This window comes from Strigops habroptila, chromosome 7 (genome assembly GCF_004027225.2).
Source record: "Strigops habroptila isolate Jane chromosome 7, bStrHab1.2.pri, whole genome shotgun sequence".
NCBI lineage: Eukaryota > Metazoa > Chordata > Aves > Psittaciformes > Psittacidae > Strigops > Strigops habroptila.
The window spans coordinates 10,023,115-10,041,705 of NC_044283.2; the positions used below are offsets into that span (position 1 = coordinate 10,023,115).

Below are 18,591 nucleotides of genomic sequence, written 5' to 3' on the forward strand. Positions count from 1 at the left end.
AGATTCATTAGTTGTTTCATACTGTAATAAAATCTTTGCATTGCTGTGACACTCAGGCATTGACTTTTTGGGTACTAGAATGCAGAACTTTAGAACATTTTGGTTTTGGTGTGGAGGGAGAAATTTTTTTTTATTGCTTTTTTTGCCCTGCAAAGCCAACAGTTCTCACATACATTCTTTTGTACGCTTTTTGTGCTGAAATACACTAGTGTATTTTTAAGATGAAGTGACTGCTACAGGCAGCAATGTCTTCCAGACCCACAATAATGTATTATATTTCAAGTGATCTTAAATACAAGTTGATTAACACTTCAAAAACCAAATAGAAGTAATCCAAGCAGAAACTCTTAATCTGTAGACATAGCCCATGCAAAACACCTAACAATCAATTCTGTCTGTTACCCTGATGAATACATGCTTCATGATCTCTTTGCTGATGGACCAAGGAAAAAGCCACCTGGTGCAAATGCATTATGGATGTTGCTCCCAGGTGTTCTTTGGGAACTGAACCAGCTGCACGGAACGCTGTTGAAATTCCTTCAGGATCTGCAACAAGTTTGTGTCTGCAGTGTTGTCCATGATAGTAATATGGATTGAATTCTTTTATTTTCCCCAGAGATTTAGAATTACAAAAGTAGTTTCTGAAATGTTTGAGACATTTATTTCATGGAAGTCAAGAACATACTAATGAAAATCCCATAGAAAATTGTACACTTAAAGATGTCCTATATCTTGGTAAACAATAACAACATTTTACCTATTGTATCGCTCAGAATGCCAGAATATATGTTCCAATGCTAAATATCTCAGTTAATCTTCCCTTTTAAGTCTATTTACTAATAGGCATTATGTTTTTTGATTAATAACAAATTTGTTTGCGAGACACATTTAAAATGTTCCTACATGACTTTAGCATTTCATCTTCTCATTAAGGCTACAGGAACCTCTTTTGCATTTTAATTTGGTTTTTCAGTATTATTGAAGGCTGTTGAAACTGATGAGAAAAGCTCATGAAAATCTTGAAACAATTTTCAAGCATCAGTTGCAAGCACTTAGCATTATTCAGAGTAATTCACACAGATGAAGTAGTACTATGTTCTCATCTTAAATCTTTAATGAAAATGGTCAGGGGATGTTATTATTGATGTATGTACCTCTGTACTTCTTTAGGTACTGCAGAAATAGAGAGAATCTATGCTTTTCCATATTAGAGCACTAATTCGCTTTCATTAGAGAATGATATTCAGAAATCCAGACTTTCTTTTTGCTTTGCATGAAGAGGTAAGATTGTCTATTGCAAAACATTATTCAGATGGATTAGATGCTATGTTCTATAAAACTATACATCCTCAGCTTCCTGTGACCTTTTTAAGTGGTAAGGACTGATTTTACACAGTATGCTCAGACACATTCCAGTCGTGGAATAAAGTATATAAAGTGGTCATATGGGATTACATTCATATTTTTACAACCTAGCGGCTGAGCCTAATGCTTCATTTGGCATAGCAGTCCTCAAATTGCTTTTTAATTAAGGTAGGTTTTTTTTGTCTTTTACATTAGTACTGAAGGGTAATATATCCTACAAGTGGGAATGTGGAGAAGCCACTAGAGGGAGGAAAGGTTACCAAAGCTACATTTTTTTTTTTTTGTGATGGACTCTGCACATCCATATTATGTATTGTCTTCCTTGGAGCTTTCATTACACCCTGGGGAAAGAGCATGAGTTCCTGGATGCAATTTGGATCTAGCAGAACTGCTGTGCAGCTAAACAGTGATGATCACAGCATGTAATTCAGGAAAATATGCTGTACTGTACAGTGCTAGTGGGGAGTAAGAGGGACATAAACTCTTTCCTGATTTTGTAGCTGCACTGATAAAACGTTTGTGAACTGTACAGAATGCAAGAGCAGATGTGAGAGAGCGTGAGTGAACATAGCTATTTAAAATGTCACTTTCAGAACTGGACCTTAGAAGTGTTTCTTGTGGATAAGAATAAGTATAGTGTTCCAGACTTCAGGTTACAAGGAGCTAAACATGTTTTCTGAGCTTTGTTTCCCTTTTAGTGTTTAGTCTCTTTAATGACGATGTGTTCATCTCACAAATTAGAATTGTGGTTTATTTTGTAATAATTGGCAAAACCACTTTTTAAATATTAATATTCTTTACACTGCTGCATTTTAAACTTCAGTGTGTGAATAGTTGAAAAAAGATTAAAAATGCCTAATTTGATTAAATGTTACTGGATAGCATGAGGTTTTTTGTTTTCCTTTAAAATCTAAGAAATTTATCCCTAAATTACTGAACTCATGCTTTCACAATTGCTGTATTTTATTTATTTATTTATTTAATCTTTGCTTTTAACGTTGTTGTTGTATATGGGAAGAGGAGAACTACATCAGGGAAATTTTGGTTCTATTACCTCTCTTCTGACTGAGATTTACTGGGCGGTATCTCTGGCCCTATGTACCTCTAAAATGATTTCCTGTGCTGAACTCCACATTTCCTGGATTTCTTAAAAGTTTTCTATGAACAGTTTTCCACTGAAACATCTTATGAGACTGTCTGGGGGATCTCCTTGGCTTCTATAGGCCTCAGACTAAAACAAGTATTGGAAAGTAAGGTGGCTTTCAGACTCAGAATGACTCAGAAAGGTGAACTGCTGTGAGACTGATACTGGGTAGGGGTGTGTGGTCTCATAAGGTCTAGGAGACTAGCAGATGAAGAGTCTGGTTGTGGTTTTGGTGGGAATGGAATAATTCCTGCTTTTTTGTTTGTTATGCCTTTGGTACTGTACTAACTTTGCTGTTACACTATTACTTCCACCTTCTTCAGCATTCCACTAAGTTCCAGACACTTACCTACTCACCCTTTTGCATGATTTTGGGTTACGCAGAAGAAAAGCACCATAAGCAATATGAAAACGTCAGGGGATGTTAGGATTGGCAAGAGACTTGAGAAATTGTTGAACAGGGAAGCATTCCTTTCCCTCTAGACTAAATTAGTATAATACATTTGATTTTGTTCAGCTCTCGCTCTCTGTTTTGGGGCTAGCGCCTGGCCAAAAATGTGTCTACCCATTACTGTTTTAAATTAAGTTTTACTGAGAAAATACTCCTTTTTCCACTAGAAAGCTTTGTAACAGTCAGTTTAGTCTTTGAGTTTTCTCTTCATGAGGACAGAATCGTAGGCATTGACCTCTCACCATTCTTTTTTTCTTTTTGAAAGAAAGTCTCTTTTAATATTGTGGAGGCAAGTGTGACATTTAAGATCACAAGAGGTTTTACAAGCTGATCTTAATAAACAGTATTTAAGTACTAGGATTACTTCAAATTAATATATCTATTAAAAGTAATTAAAAAGCTGTTTAAAATTTTGAGTATTGATTTTTAGAAACCCTTTTCTGCTTCATATTTGTTATAAGACTTCTGGTGACATTATTGTTTGTACTTGTGAAGGCTATGAATTTGTAGATCTATTTGTAGATCTTAGAGGAATAAAAAAATAGATAATCTTATTGTCTGAGACTCACTGGGGAATGGTATTGCAAATACTTTTTTGTTTGGTTGGCTTTTTTAGACCAAAAGCTTCTTATTTGTAATCTTCATGACTTAAGCTACTGAAAGTAGTTTAAAAATGGTAGAAGAGAGCAGCCAGGTAAGCAATACTGTGGGTTTCACTACTGCATCTTTCATTGCTAATGTATTTTCTGGGTTACTAAGGTTATTACTCTGTTTTGATCAGAAGTTTAACTGTAACTACTTCAGAGTTGTCTTTGTTTCCAAAGCAAGTGTTACTGAAAAAGATACACTGTTCAAGTTAAAAATGGAATAGGTTTTTTTTGTGAAAATTTGTGATTTGCTTCAAATCCAAGAATTGCAGTTTTTAATGTTGGTAACTGGATGGTGAACCAACTGAAGGCAGATATTTTAGATGCAAAGACAATGTTGGCAAAGCTGTGTTGTTCCCATATTTGTTTTTTGTTTTATAATTACATGTTTTTTTCCCTTTCCTCTACAATTCTGTTTGCTCACTAGCTGAAATTGTTCCACCCCAGCTGTTTATAAAGCAGAATTAATGGCAGCTGGATTGCTATTCTTACACAGTACAATTTAATGTTAACCTTTGGAATTATAGGCTTTGATCTGATTTGAGATGTACATATATACCTTAAAGAGAACTCAACTGAAATCCCAAACTCCAAGTTAGATCTGAGAATGCGCTAATGTGAATTAATATGCAAAGAGGCATTTACATGAAATAGGTCCTCTGATAGATTTTGCTGGAAGAAAATGAAAAGCAATTAAATATTTACTAATTTCATACAGCATTTTCATACGTATTGTAATCTTCTAAAATAATGATTTAAAAAAATCATTAGTTCTAGGATTTTTAAAAACTTATAAAAAGCCAAAGTAATGCTGGGTGCTTTTCTGTGGAAAAAAATAGGATAACATCTGATCAGTAAATGACTGTAGAGCAATACTGCCTTTGTGAAATTTTCTCATTTCAGATTTATGTGCCAGAGATTTAGATTTTTTCATTACATCTGACTTTAAATGTTTTCTAGATCAAGGATAGGTTTGGACTCCAATTAACATCATGACAATTAAGGGGAGATGCTGCCATCGAAGTATTTCTGAGCTAGTTTTGAGTTACAAAGTCACAGGAGAAGGTAGCATCTTGAAAACCAAAGAGAATCAATGAAGAAAATAGTGTGAAGAAAAACAATTAGCACAGAATGACTTGAAATAATGAAAAATGTCTTTAAGTTTTAAATGTAGAAGCTTTCAGATAAGAGATTATAAAATTACTGAGTGTTCAGTTGTATGTAGATAGACCTCAGTTCCTTGCAGTTGAGAAGATTTAGAGAAGAAAAGGAGCTATAAAATACCAGTTCTTCACTGGAGAAGAAATAGATGAGTATGGTATAAAGGTGTATGGAATATAATATGAAATTGCTAAAACTTCCCTGAAACAGAAACATGGAAAAACAAAGCCTCATGACAAAGACATGAACATTATTCCCATTAAGAAAATGGCCATTAAGCATCAATAAGTATGTGAAGATAGTAGGTTTGCGTCAGCAAACCAAATTCCAGCTCTTTCAGGCAATCTTGTAGTAGAATCTAAGTGTGCTTTCCAAACACTTAGCAGTTGTACCTTTGAAAAAAAATTGTGTTTGCAACCTGCCTCCCCTTCCACCCTTACTTCTTTCATTGCACATATCATTGATGGTTAATACTTATTTTGTGATTAATCAGTAAATACATCCATATGTATCAGATAAGATATCCAATATTGAGGTCAATATCCTATTTTGGACATTGGCCAGGAGCAACTGCTTAGAAAAGTCACAGAAAAGCAGTGAAAAATATATTCTAATTTGCAGCAGCATGTGGTTTAGAGACTTTCCTCCAGTAGAGACACCATCCACATCATTGTGTGTAATAACCTTTGTGAATCTTTGTTCTTGAATTTGTTTTTTCTTAAACTCAGTTGTACTTTTGGCATTCTTGGTATCACTTGAATTGTATATTTTGCAGTTTAACAGTGTGGAAAGAAAATGGTGCATAATTGTAATTTCTATATAGTTTCATTTCATACTTGCTAATGTTTGTTGTGAGAAATAGCAAATAATCTAACTCTTTATTTTTGTAGTCATTTTGTTCTGTTTTAGACCTTAACCACCAACCACTTACTTTCCAAGCAGACGTCAACTTACTCTCCCCCTATACAAAAGCTCTTTCATGATTGTAATATTCCTTTAATATAGGAGGAATATATATGTACTACATATAATGTAGTACATTACATATATATACATACATTATATACATATAATATTTATACATATACCTATACATATACATAGTACACATATATACATTACATATATGTAATATATGTACTACATATAATATATGTAACTAACTAATATATAGTTAGTTGTACTATATTACTTTTGAGGAGGGTTGACCAGAACTATAAGCAGTTTTTAAAATGTGTAAGCAGGCAGTGTATTCATAAGGCTTATTTCTTGATTTCTTTTGCTTTTATGATAATTATTCATTTGTCTTTTTGTTCGTTCCTGATTATTGGGTCATACTGACTTAATGTTCCTAGCTAATGCCAACCTAATGTTCAGGATGATTTGGAACCAATTGTAATGTTTTTGTACTTGTAATTTTCTCCTCGTTTTTCCCTAGTGTACTCATGTCTTTCTGTTCCTCTGCAATTTCCAACTAGTAGGCTTCCAACTCATAAAAGATACTGTTATCTAGTTATACTGAGAAAATGATCTTACTATTCCATCTGCATTAATACCATTAACATGTGTTTTCTTGTTTGAACAGGGATTAGGATAGTACTGAAATGTAGGTGGTCAGTGTTTTGTGCCTGCTATACTTAGTACAGGAGACAAGCAATAAATTTAATTTCGTTGGATGTTCAGTGTGGCAGAACAGCCTCTTTTCTATGTCTTCCCAGGGTGCATAAAGATCTTACATGAAATTTTACGTCATTCTTGATGATATTATGGGCCAAAATGCCTCTGTAATGGTTATAATGCAGTGAAATGTGTCATTATCATCTGATAAATAAAGAGGTATTCTTAAAAGTGATCAAATCTATTGACCAGTAATAGTGAATAATACCATTTGAATCCCTTGTCATAATGGTGCAAAAAAAAAAAAACCCAACCCAAAAACATTATAAATATATATAATGATCAAATAATCATTAAGTTGTGCAGCCTGGAGAAGAGAAGGCTCCAGGGAGACCTCAGAGCAGCCTCCCAGTACCTAAAGGGGCTACAAGAAATCTGGAGAGGGACTTTTACAAGGGCATGGAGCCATGGAACAAGAGGGAATGGCCTTAAACTGAAAGAGGGGAGATTTAGGTCAGATATTAGGAAAAAATTCTTCCCTGTAAGGGTGCTGAGGTGCTGGCACAGGGTGCCCAGAGAAGCTGTGACTGCCCCATCCGCGGCAGTGTTCAAGGCCAGGTTGAATGGGGTTTGAGCAATCTGGTGTAGTGGAAGGTGTCCCTGCCCATGGTAGGGGGCTTGGAACTACATGACCTTTAAGGTCTCTTCCAACCCAACCTATTCTATGGTTATAGGAATTGCAGTGTAATTAAAGCCTATGGAAAAGCTGTCAGTAAAGTTTGCATGATGTTAGAGCTTTTTTAATCAACCCTCCCTCACGTAATCCAGTTTTGTGAGGTGATGTTGATCCATGGTGATGGCAGCAGTGCAGGGCAGCCTGGAGGGTGTTACTTCATTCTTTTTTTGATCCATAGCATATGGAGCCCTCTCTAGCATGCCTACCTGTACCCCAGGACTTACTGCTTCTGTTCCTGTGTGGTCCAGGGAACGGGACCACTGCAAGCTCTTTTCCCGTTTCCCTCATGGATTTTTTTTATCATTTTCAAGCTATTAGAGACCCTAACCCAACATACCCTGCATTTCAATCCGTCCCATTCTCAGGCCCATAGACCCTCACTTTACAACTCCTGCAAGTCTGCGCTGTCAGTTTTTGGGTGGAGGAGCATGTGATGCTGGCTAATGGGATGAGGGGCAAAGGGAGGTCATGGCCTGCAGTCTTTCCTCCTCTCACTACTATAGTGGGGCAGTCAGTCAGCTGAGAGGGCTGGGAACTGGGAGAAGAGGCACTTACGAGTGATAGGGAACAGCAGAGGAAGACTAAGCCAAATGGTCCAGAGCAGTATTTAAGACTAATATTGATGACAGAATAATGTTTGTATCAACTACTTTGTCCCAAGTCTTTCAGTATTTTTTTAGATTCTGTGCACTGACTATATTGGCATTACTGTGGCATCCCTGTTCCCCATCCTTTTTCAGAAGGGTCTAAATTAGGAACTTTTCTTTCTGAAGTCCTAAACCTGCATTTTTTGGTAAAGATGAACTGCTGCTCCAGACTGACCCTTGTGCTGTTTAACATCCGAGAGTAAATTTGGCATGTTTTGAGTAGCTGCAGAAGTTTCAAATTATATGATCTGTGTGTCTGGGTTCTGAACTATTATGTGCTTTACCATACAAAGTCATAGAATCTAAACCTAAAAACAGAGAGAGTTTTTAAAAGCTTTAATAGCTGGAAATAAGAGTAGGACAAATTATAATTTGATTATTTTATAGCTAGCATGATTAAGCTCTGTGACACACAGAACGTAGAAAATTCTGTATTAGTTGAGCTCCTTAAATTGAGGCCTTTTAAATGGTGCTGTTCCTTATTTTTTTTTTCCCAATAACATCTGTTAATATAAGCACCCTCCTTTTGTTACATGCTTTTAAGGCAATTAATCAGAAATCAGTACTCAAATTTCCCACTTTTTGTACAGACACTCATAGACAGTGTTTTTGTTAAAAGAATCTAATTTCTTCGACTTTTTAGTATAGGGAGATGCTTACCTGGGGAACTGACTCTCTGGAGCAGGATGGCCAGTTGCTGTCTGAGTAGTGATGGTTGTTTCCCTTTTAAGTGTGGTTTAGCTGGGTTGTATAAGACTCCCTGAACTGTTGTTCTGGTGAATTTTTAGAATCCAGCTGGCAAGTGGTCCTGTGAGACTGTTCTGACAAGTGCTTGGTGCTTTTGTATTCTCTTAAACAGTCAGGACAAAGAATAACGCACTTGTTCTACCTGAAGAGGAGGAGAAAACAATTTCAATCAAAATTACTAGATATGAGTCACTGTATTTTTTGTTTGTTTTAGAGCTCTTATCACTTTGTTCATGTCATTCAATTACTTTTTTATTTCTTTTTTCCACAAACATTAAAAAAAAAATTATTTCACTGGTGCATGTGAATCTTGCAAGATTAACTTTCATTTGGAAACAGTTGTGAAAGCATTTGAAAGTATCCTTCTGTAAATGCAGGTGATCAGGCTTGTTAATGTTTTTCTAACTCTTTAGATTAGTTCCCCCTCCTTGTATATCTTATCTTTCCCTCTTCCTGCTTTTCCAAACAGCAGCCAAAATCTCTGTCCCATAAGATTCAGCCCCTTTAGTTTCCTCTCAAGGTCACAAACTGTAATGTGTTTTCCATGAAGAGATTAAATTTGTTAGATGTTGTAAAGCTGGCCTAAGCCTCACACTTTTTCTTTCTCCTTTTTTTCCCCCTTTTCTTGATTCTTGCTGGCTGCAATGCCAGCTCCCTGCATTTTGTTGTTGTCAAGGATGTTTGAACACCTAGCAAAAATCTCCCGCTTCCTTAGCCTCTTTTAATCCCAGAGCTGCCCGTATGCTCTCCTTGCTACCTCCATCCTGCTCCTGCAGCTTTAAAACAGAGGAATCTCCTTGTTTTATTGGTTATATCCATGTGTTTGAATGAGAGGATATTATATGTTTAACTGTAGAGAAACACAAAGACTATGTAGTGCAAAATGGAAATTTTAGGTTATGTATGACAATTTGTTAAAAAGTTAGAATACTTGATAAGTGCAGTTGCTAGAATATGTAAGACCATGATACAGCTTGTAGCTAGGAATTTCTTTTAAGCTAGTTAAAGATGTTTTCTAAAGGTGTTTTGTTTCTTTGGATTCTGAATAATTGATAAGGTTTCATCAGCTTGCTTCTGTGCACTCAAGCTCCAGGTTAGAGTATCGTGTTGAGTATCATAGTTTCACATTGCATTTCTTTGGATGCCGGAGAGGGACTCTTCATCAGAGACTGTAGTGAATAGGACAAGGGGTGATGGGTTTAAACTTCAACAGGGCAAGTTCAGGTTAGATATAAGAAGAAGTTCTTTACTGTGAGGGTGGCAAGGCACTGGAACAGGTTGCCCGAAGAAGTGGTAAATGCTCCGTCCTGGCAGTGTTCAAGGCCAGGTTGGACAGAGCCTTGGGCAACATGGTCTGGTGTGAGGCATCCCTGCCCATGGCAGGGGGTTGGAACTAGATGATCTTAAGGTCCTTTCCAACCCAAACCATTCTATGATTCTTTGGTAGTACCAACTTAAAGAGTTTCTGTCATGCTAGGCTGGAGTTGGCAGGGAGCATCATCAGTTGTGTTGGCATGACTGTCTGTGGATCTGTGTAACAAACAGGAATATTTAATTTTGTAAACTATAGTTTATTGTTAGTAGAGGTGAGGGGGGAGCCTGCTGCAATTTGGGAGCTGCAAGAGTGGTCAGAGATACATGCAAAGAGCTTGCACAGCTGCTCAAAATAATACTATATGGAACTACTGCCTAACCTGTTTATCAGTTATAATTACTTCAAAGAGCCATCCTTTTTCTTCTGTCTTGAAAGAACTAGATATGTGCAAGTCACCTTGTATTGGAATGTTTTTTTCTTTTTGTCCCACTGCTTGTCCCACTAAGATAAGCCATGTGCTTCTTCACTCCATCTGTCTTGCTAATACATGAAGTACAACTTTTTCCACTTTATCATTTGTACTTTTCTTGTAAACCTTTCTTGTTACCAGACATAAATTGTTCTCACTTGGACACATTTACAAACTGCTGCTATATCAGCCCCCCTCTGGGGACTTTTGTTTTCAAATGCTTTTCTTGTCAGGCAGATTAGTAAGTAGCACATCTGCAAGGCAAAATAAACAGGTAAAAAATTAAATAAGAATAATTAAAAATATGTATTTGAAGGGAAAGACTATAGTTTGGTCAATGATTGATGGTTATTTCAGGGGAATGTATTTGCACTTGCCATCTCCTGTTAGCCTAAGGAAAAGGGGTGATCTAGTCACATGTTAAAATAAAATTATGCAGACCTATTAATTGTCCTGCTTTGTCTCTTATGATTTATATATCTAACTGGTATTTCAGTCCATGATAGTTCATAATTTTTGCTTTGTTATAAGAATAGAAGGAGGAATGTTGTTTTTTAGAGCATCAGTGTGTTAATTCCTTTAATCCTTTGTTGTGTTTCCTCTCCATCTGCCAAATCATAACAGGATAAAGGCTTTTAGAGATATGCTCTTTTGTACTTTCACCATAATAGTAGTAGCAGGGTTGTAAGTATCAGTATTACAAAATTCAGAGGATGTATTGCTGTAGCACATGCTTTTCACTAATAACTTGTTTTCACAAATTTCTGTGCTTTTCTGTTTGTTTCTGGATTCTTAAAATGAAAACACTTAGTGAAATATCAGATGGACTTTAGTTTCTAATACAGGTCTGTGAAAGGACTTCTTAGATTTTCTTGAATATTTAGATATTTTTAGAGTTTTATTTTATAGATTCAGCAACACAGTTTTTCCAGAATGGAATCTTAAGGATATGATATTAAGTAGTTCTAGAGTTTACAGGCAATCTGTGTTTAAACACCCCACAGCCCAGTGTTGATGTAGCAAATTTCAGTGTTTTAGTTTGGCAGCTAACAATGAACAGGACAGCATTTTGTTGGTCCTGTAGTATAGTGTTTTGAAATTTTTTTAGGTTCATTTAATGTTTTTTAGTATCTGTTTAATAGTGTAATAAGGGCTTTTAGAAGTAGTGTTTTTATAGCTAATAGACTGCAAAATTTACATTAATATTAGTCATTGCAGTAGCAATCTCTCTTTGCCCCAATACTGTGGATTTCTTTAGCCATGCTGATTAGTACATTACAGTTGCAATGGCTGTTCTGTCTTCAAGTCTTGGAAGCTTTTATTTCCAGCTCTTCAGAGTCCCTTGGAAACCATTTCCCAAAATGATGCTGTTACTTGCTTAAGTTACATGATTCTTTATTTGTGTGTATGCAAGGCAATTTTTCAGGTCAATCTGCAGAAAGAGGTTTGCCTTCATAGTCTGAATGTCTGGAACAGAGTCAAGAAAACATGAAAAGGGAAAGGGGAAACTTCTCAGCATCATTACCAGGAAATTAAATACTTTGTGAACTGCAGTCTTTTCCTTCCAATTTTTTTTTTTTTAAACAATGTCTTCCTTAACTTCCTAGATTCTTAATTTGATTCTTCAGACCAAGAAAGAGATTTTTGTCATCTGAAAACGTTTTCCTAATTGCAGTTGTTATCCAAATGTGTTGGGGAAATGGTTAGCTCTGTGAATTTTTATGTTTTGTAATTGTTTCTTAAACACTATTTTATTCTCAAGGTCTCTTTTTCCCTGCTCTTATCTTTACCTTTACATACAGTGCTCAGGAGTGTTTTGTATAAGGATGTCAAAAACTGTAAACAAAAACTTTGATTGGATGCTAATTTACTGTTCTTTTTCTATTACCACACAATTTGCAAGTATTTTTGTCCACTCTTTCTCTTTGTTATATTTCTGACCACAAATAGGTAAACAGCATTTGCTTCTGAAATGGGGCATCTGGTGATAATTAATCTTATCTAGAATCTGCTTCTCAGTGGAATCTAATTAGATTTGTCTTCAGGCAGTTTGTTCCTCTTCCTTCAATTTGTAATGTTACTGTTTCAAGATTTTTTTGAGTGTGTGTTCTCTAGTTGTATATTTTAATCTTCCAGAATTGTATACAGCAATCTCTGCTATTCAAACATATGCTGGATGGTTTGTATTCTTTTTGAGCTGAATGAGAAAGAAAAGCAAAAGTGTATTTGTTATTCAAAATAGATCTGACTGCTATTGATAGTATTTTGCCTTTGTTTCCTTTCACCATTTTTCTTTTATGAAAGATGAAGTCCTCTGAGGGTTGCATCTTATTTTGAGAAATACATGAAAGACCATCAAGCCAGTAATAGCTACACCAGTTCATTAGTTTCAAAATACCAGTTGTACTTGCACTAATGATGCCATTAATTTCACTGATTTTAGAATTTGCTGAGCTGTTTGCACTCTGCTAGGTTTTTTTGCTAATTCACAGATTAAAAACTTAAAAAAATCAAAACTAGCGTGGTCATACCTGACTAGTGAAACCTAGTGGCTGTACACATATATCAATGCTATTTTAGCAGGTATATACCATACAGGAGGAGTCATGTTAGTGTTTTGGTATGTTATGTAGTAACAGTAATGGATACTGCTGAATTTAGTCAGGGGTTAATGTGGAGTTCACTGTTGAACACAGATTACTGAATTAGGTATAAGCTTTCAGTCCAGCCAGGGAAGACTGCTGTAACTGTAAGGCATGAGCCAAGTGGGAACCACCTCAGTGGTACCTGCCTGGATGAACTTTCAAAAGTCGCTCAAAAACCCAGGAACTATCCTTATTCCTGGGGGTGCTATCTGTGAACGTTTACAGAGAACATCTTTCCTGGCCGCACATGTAGTTGATGATTTTAGCAAAAGCCATCTTTGCTTGTTTATACTGTACTTTTTAAACATTTTCTTAAAAACCTTAGAAGCTAATCTCCAGTTGCCAGATTCTGAATTTTCCTTAGAACCTGCCCAATTTTCTTCTCAACCAATTAAAAAAAACCCTTAGTATATTGGAAATTTCATATAAAAATGTATCACTTTTAATACTGAATGAATAAGTTGGAGTCTCAGCCTGTTGCAGTGATAAACTCTGCTACATACTTTGGATCGAGATTCCTGTATGCTGTGTTATGTCTTGACATTTCTGAGAGCTTGTAAACAGAATGTGTTGTGAATGCTGGTGGCAGTCAGAGCCCTGTTGCTAAAGAATAGTGTTTACTCAGTGGGAATAAGCAAACAGGCAGATACCTTCTGCTGGATCCCTTTTTTTTTATTGCAGTAAGAAGGCTGTATAATATTTTCAATGTTCTTCTCTACTCACCGCTTGCATGAGATTAAAAGAATATGAAATTTATGATTGTTTGGTTAATGTGATGTATATAGACTTTCAAATAAGTGATCAAAGGGATACCAAAGTATTTCAGAATTGAAAGCACAGCAACCTTCCCAAAGAAAGAAATAAATACAAATATAAAATTTAATAAAATGCAAATATGAAATTTAATAAGCAATTATAAAAGGACAAATACATATATTTTTAAGCTTACTGTGATGAAGAAAGATGCTGAAATGAAATAGAAGAAAATTTACTCTGCATTAAAAGCATTTACTTTCTAGAGCAAAAAAGCATCAGAAGGCAGGAAGGAATTTTCTCCACACTGAAAGTTACAGTGAAAGAAATCCAGAATTTCAGGCACATAATCACAAGTTTTCATAATTCAGTGAGTTTATGTACATCTGCTTAGCACCAGTCACTGTGTGCCTACTCTTAGGTTTAAGCTTACACTTGCCATTTGGCATAAGCCAAATATGTACATGCTGAGCTGTCATAGCTTATCTGACGTCTGGTGACTTTTTAAGGAGAAAGAGTATTACTATGGGGAAAAGAGAAAGCCATTAGACATAATTATTGCAGCACCAATTCTAGTCATGGAACATCCAAGTGAGGTAGTTTCTTTCTTCGGGGCAAAAGTTCCCGCATTTTGTACTCTGTGATTTAAAATGTTGGACTTCACACTAGCAAGCCTTTTTAAAAGACAAAAAAAATCAGTGAAAGTAAGATTTTTAGAAGTGTGGAGAAAAATTCCAACAGCAGCTGGGTGAGATGATCTCTAGGATGTTAATTTCCTCCAGGAAGACACAGATTTTGTCATTCTATATGGTTTCCAGTTAAGACAGTAAAGAGCTAGGTTTGTCTTGCTTTTAATTAAGCCCTGTCTGTTCATACTGTCATGTAGCATATGTACACTTTAGGAACTGATGACTCATGTTTGTATGGTAACTTAATTCTGAATATTTATGATATTTGATTTGAGACTGGAAAAGTCAATACATGATTTTACAGGGGAATGGGAAGTGACCAGCTTGTGTTGAAACTGTGGTCCTGTTACAGGTTTGCAAATCCATATCCTTGGAATTCTGTACCTACCAATGCTTACAATTCAGGTGCTGTCACTATGATCAGCAATGTACTAAAGCTGAATAAGTAAAGTAATAATACATATTTTCTGTTTTGTTTAGGGTGCAAAATTTGGACATCCAATGGGATTAAATCAGGCTCCTCCCCCACGTTCTTCTGTTCGAAGATCATTTGGAAGATCTAAGCGATTTAGTATTACTCGTTCTCTGGATGACCTTGAGGTAAATAACTTACACTTAACGCTTTGAGTCTTAGAGAGGAACCTACAGTAGTTAATGCTGATCATTAATGAGAGAAAGTATTATCTATAGTGTAATAAAGTTACTAATCACCATATGACATTTAGGTGAGGGGAATACAGGTTTCATGTATCACCTGACTTTTTCAATGTTTCTTTAGTAGTTTACCTTGGTGCTGGCAGTGGCTGTTCTTTCTGTGGTGAATTTTGACAGCTGGTCATATAATGCAAAACAATACAGTTTTGCTGATCAAAATGTTCATCATATCTTAGAAATCATGTCATGGTATCCTATAAAAAAATCAAATGCTCATCATGTTCTTTTTTTCATTCAGCTGATGATCGTTACATTGAGGACATTTTGGGGGGTTAAATTTGTTGCTGGACCAGGCTCTTCATAAAACTTCCTAAGAATGTTACTCACTGAGTATGGAAAAGTTTTTAAAAATACTTAAATATGTTTTTCCTCCTCGTATGTCAACAGTTGATAAAAGAGAGTTCCTAATCAACTTGGTGTTGGTTATGGGATATTGTTCTCTGAATGTAATATGATAATGCTATTTCACATAGAATCATAGAATCATAGAATAGTTAGAGTTGGAAAGGACCTTACAATCATCTAGTTCCAACCCCCCTGCCGTGGGCAGGGACACCTCGCACTAAACCATGTCGCCCAAGGCTCTGTCCAACCTGGCCTTGAACACCGCCAGAGATGGAGCATTCACAACTTCCTTGGGCAACCCATTCCAGTGCCTCACCACCGTCGCTGTAAAGAACTTCTTCTTTATATCTAATCTAAACTTCCCCTGTTTAAGTTTGAACCTGTTACCCCTTGTCCTACCAGTACAGCCTCTGATGAAGAGTCCCCCCCCAGCATCCTTATAGGCCCCCTTTAGATCCTGGAAGACTGCTATGAGGTCTCCACGCAGCCTTCTCTTATCCAGGCTGAACAGCCCCAACTTTCTCAGCCTGTCTACGTACATCTGGTATAACATCAGCTGATGCCTGGGCCTTAGTGGCCAAACCTCATCAATTTTGTTGAAAACAAGGAATGCAAAGCTGTCTGAATTTAAAAAGCTGCTCTGCTAAGAGCCTTCCTCAACCATCTGTAAGAATATGGCTTCTTTATATCTTCTTCTCTGGTGTGCTTCCTTGGGAAAACCTGACCTGTAGCGATGTGAAGGTGAATGGAGGAATTTTACCCTTACCCCTCTGTCATGCTTATCTTGAAAGAAGGTTTGTGGTTGGGGAGAAACAAAAATATATGCAGAGCTCTTGGCATAAGAACCATGTAATACGTATTATACCTCTCTTCAGCATGGGAGGGAATGTGGCACAGTAAGTCCTCTACATGGGAAGGAGGTGTTTAAAAAGTGTTTGTGATGGGTGGAGGAAAGAAGGAGATATTCTGAGTTTCCTGCTGTGGGAAAATGTAGGAAGAATGGCATTTCACTGACTCTGAACTAAAGCAAAGGGGAGCTCAGAGCACTGGATTTTTAGGGAACAGAATATATGGAAGGAGCTTCTGGCGTGCTTAGGGAATGCAGGTAGGAACTGTAATTACTTATTTCTTAGATGTTTTAAAGAACGTTTTTCATTGTGGTCTATTTCTATCTTGTCTGAAGCTTTTAAGTGTCTTGCTTTTTTTTTTTCTAGTCATAGAAAATACTTTTTAATTTCTTTGCACTCAACTTTAATACAGTAAGTGTATAACTTTAACAGAGCAAGATCCTCTGGATAAAGCTGTTTGGGACCTGTCTAGCTACATTTTCTTAATCAGAAAACAGTGATTCTTCTGAATTAAAAAAAGGTTGCTACTGTGTATTACTAGTTTTGACAGAATTTCTGATCGCAGTAGGAGAGAATCCTCTCAGAATATCTAACAGCCTAGTGCTAGTAATTCATGTGCAATAGGAAAACCAGTTCACACCACATTCTTCCGGATTGAAATTTCGTACAGATTTATGTGCACGTCTCGTATCTGAGAAAGTGTTTTAAACACCAAAGATATAATTTAATTTCTGTTGTTGGAGCTGGTTTACATGTATAAATATTCATTAAAATAGAGACTTGATACTTTCCATTAATTTCAGAGAGATGTTATAGTGACTGGCCTAAAAAGTCAAATTTTCTCCAGTATGTCTTATTTAGTATTCAGCAATGTATATAAATTCGAGTAGCACCAACAGGAGGGATCTAGAGGCTCTCTGTGTTACCAGTGTCCTAGTTCTTAAAGCTGTTACTTTGGATGGGGAAACTTACATTCTAGGTCAGGATATGAATTGGACAAAGAAGCAATCTGTATTAAAATCTGTATTGGGATGATTGCCCTTACTACATGCAACTATTTGGGTGTGGACTGCTCTCTGTCAATTTGTTCTTTTGACTTTGAAGTCTCTTTTTTTCCCTCTGCATGCCATAAGAGGATGATATGCTAGCCACCAGGAGAAATACCTATCCAGAGAAGAACTTAAAAAACTCCATAAATCAAAGTAAAATAGTTGTGAGGTGTTTTGATTTTGGTTCTAACTTTAACATTGCTACTGCAGCACTTTTCCCAAGTACTGTTATACTAAGTGTACTAGAACACAATGTTGTTAGTACATGTTTAGATTATTTCAGGCCATCTATTTAGAGTTGCTGGAAGAAGAAATAACAATACCAGGAAATTCTTAGAGACTCCACCTTTGGAATAATGATCATGAGTGTATTATATAGGCTACTTGTTTTGCATTTATCTTAGTTATCTTAGCAGAATGGATAAAGTACTAACCCAAACATGAACTTGGAAAATTAATATGCTTCTCTGAGCTTGTGGGTTTGATTCCTGCTGGCATCTAACTTAGTCTTCTAAATTGAGCAGTATAAGTAGGTTCCGTGCAGTTTCTTTTGTGGGCATATGCTGAACACTTTTCATTTGCTTATGGGTCTGAAAAAGGCTGTGTATGGATCTTTTGTGAATGTATGAACTTCCTCGTCTCGTCCTTGGAGCTGTGGTGTGTGAAATAGCAGCCGTCGGTTCTGCTGTCTTCTGCCATAAGGTGGCGTGATTTCTTTGCAGTTTCTGTTTTTTTAATCTATGCAAGAATAAAGCATATTAATATATATTATTTTAATAAATAAAACAAATGATTGGAAGAAAATATTTCACTTTTAAATTGTTAGATTATGGCTGGCTGTACATTTACAGACAATATTCTTATCAGGTTAGAATTAGCTCTGATGATAGTTGCCCTCCCCTTAAATATTTTCCTCTTACCTGCCGAAGCTGTATTAAACATAGAAGAAACCAGACAAGTTTGTAGGATTAACCTATAGATACTGTTTTTACTAATAGAACCTGTAGGCAAGATTATGTGAAATTTACAGTGATTGAAAGAGGATGAGAATGCAAAAATAGTAGGTGCAGTTATACTATGACTATGGTACAGAAAATGTCTCATAAAATGTGCAATTTTATCTCTGAACTGGGGAAATTGTGCTTGTTCACACCAAAGCTGAATATGACTATCTTGTAAGTTGGAACTGCAGTCAGAAAATCAGAATGTCTGGTATATAGCTTACTTATGTTGTTTTCACAAGAAACGC

General features: G+C 36.2%; 1 protein-coding gene across 5 annotated transcripts in view; it reads left to right on the forward strand.

Moving 5' to 3' along the window:
• RGS12 (regulator of G protein signaling 12) overlaps positions 1-18,591 on the forward strand; it is a 93,355-nt gene that overhangs the window by 12,859 nt on the left and 61,905 nt on the right. For all 5 annotated transcript variants that reach the window (XM_030491646.1, XM_030491649.1, XM_030491647.1 and 2 more), the window contains one exon: positions 14,867-14,986. In XM_030491646.1, coding sequence (XP_030347506.1) covers positions 14,867-14,986 — 120 coding nt within the window. The remainder of the gene's footprint in view (positions 1-14,866; positions 14,987-18,591) is intronic.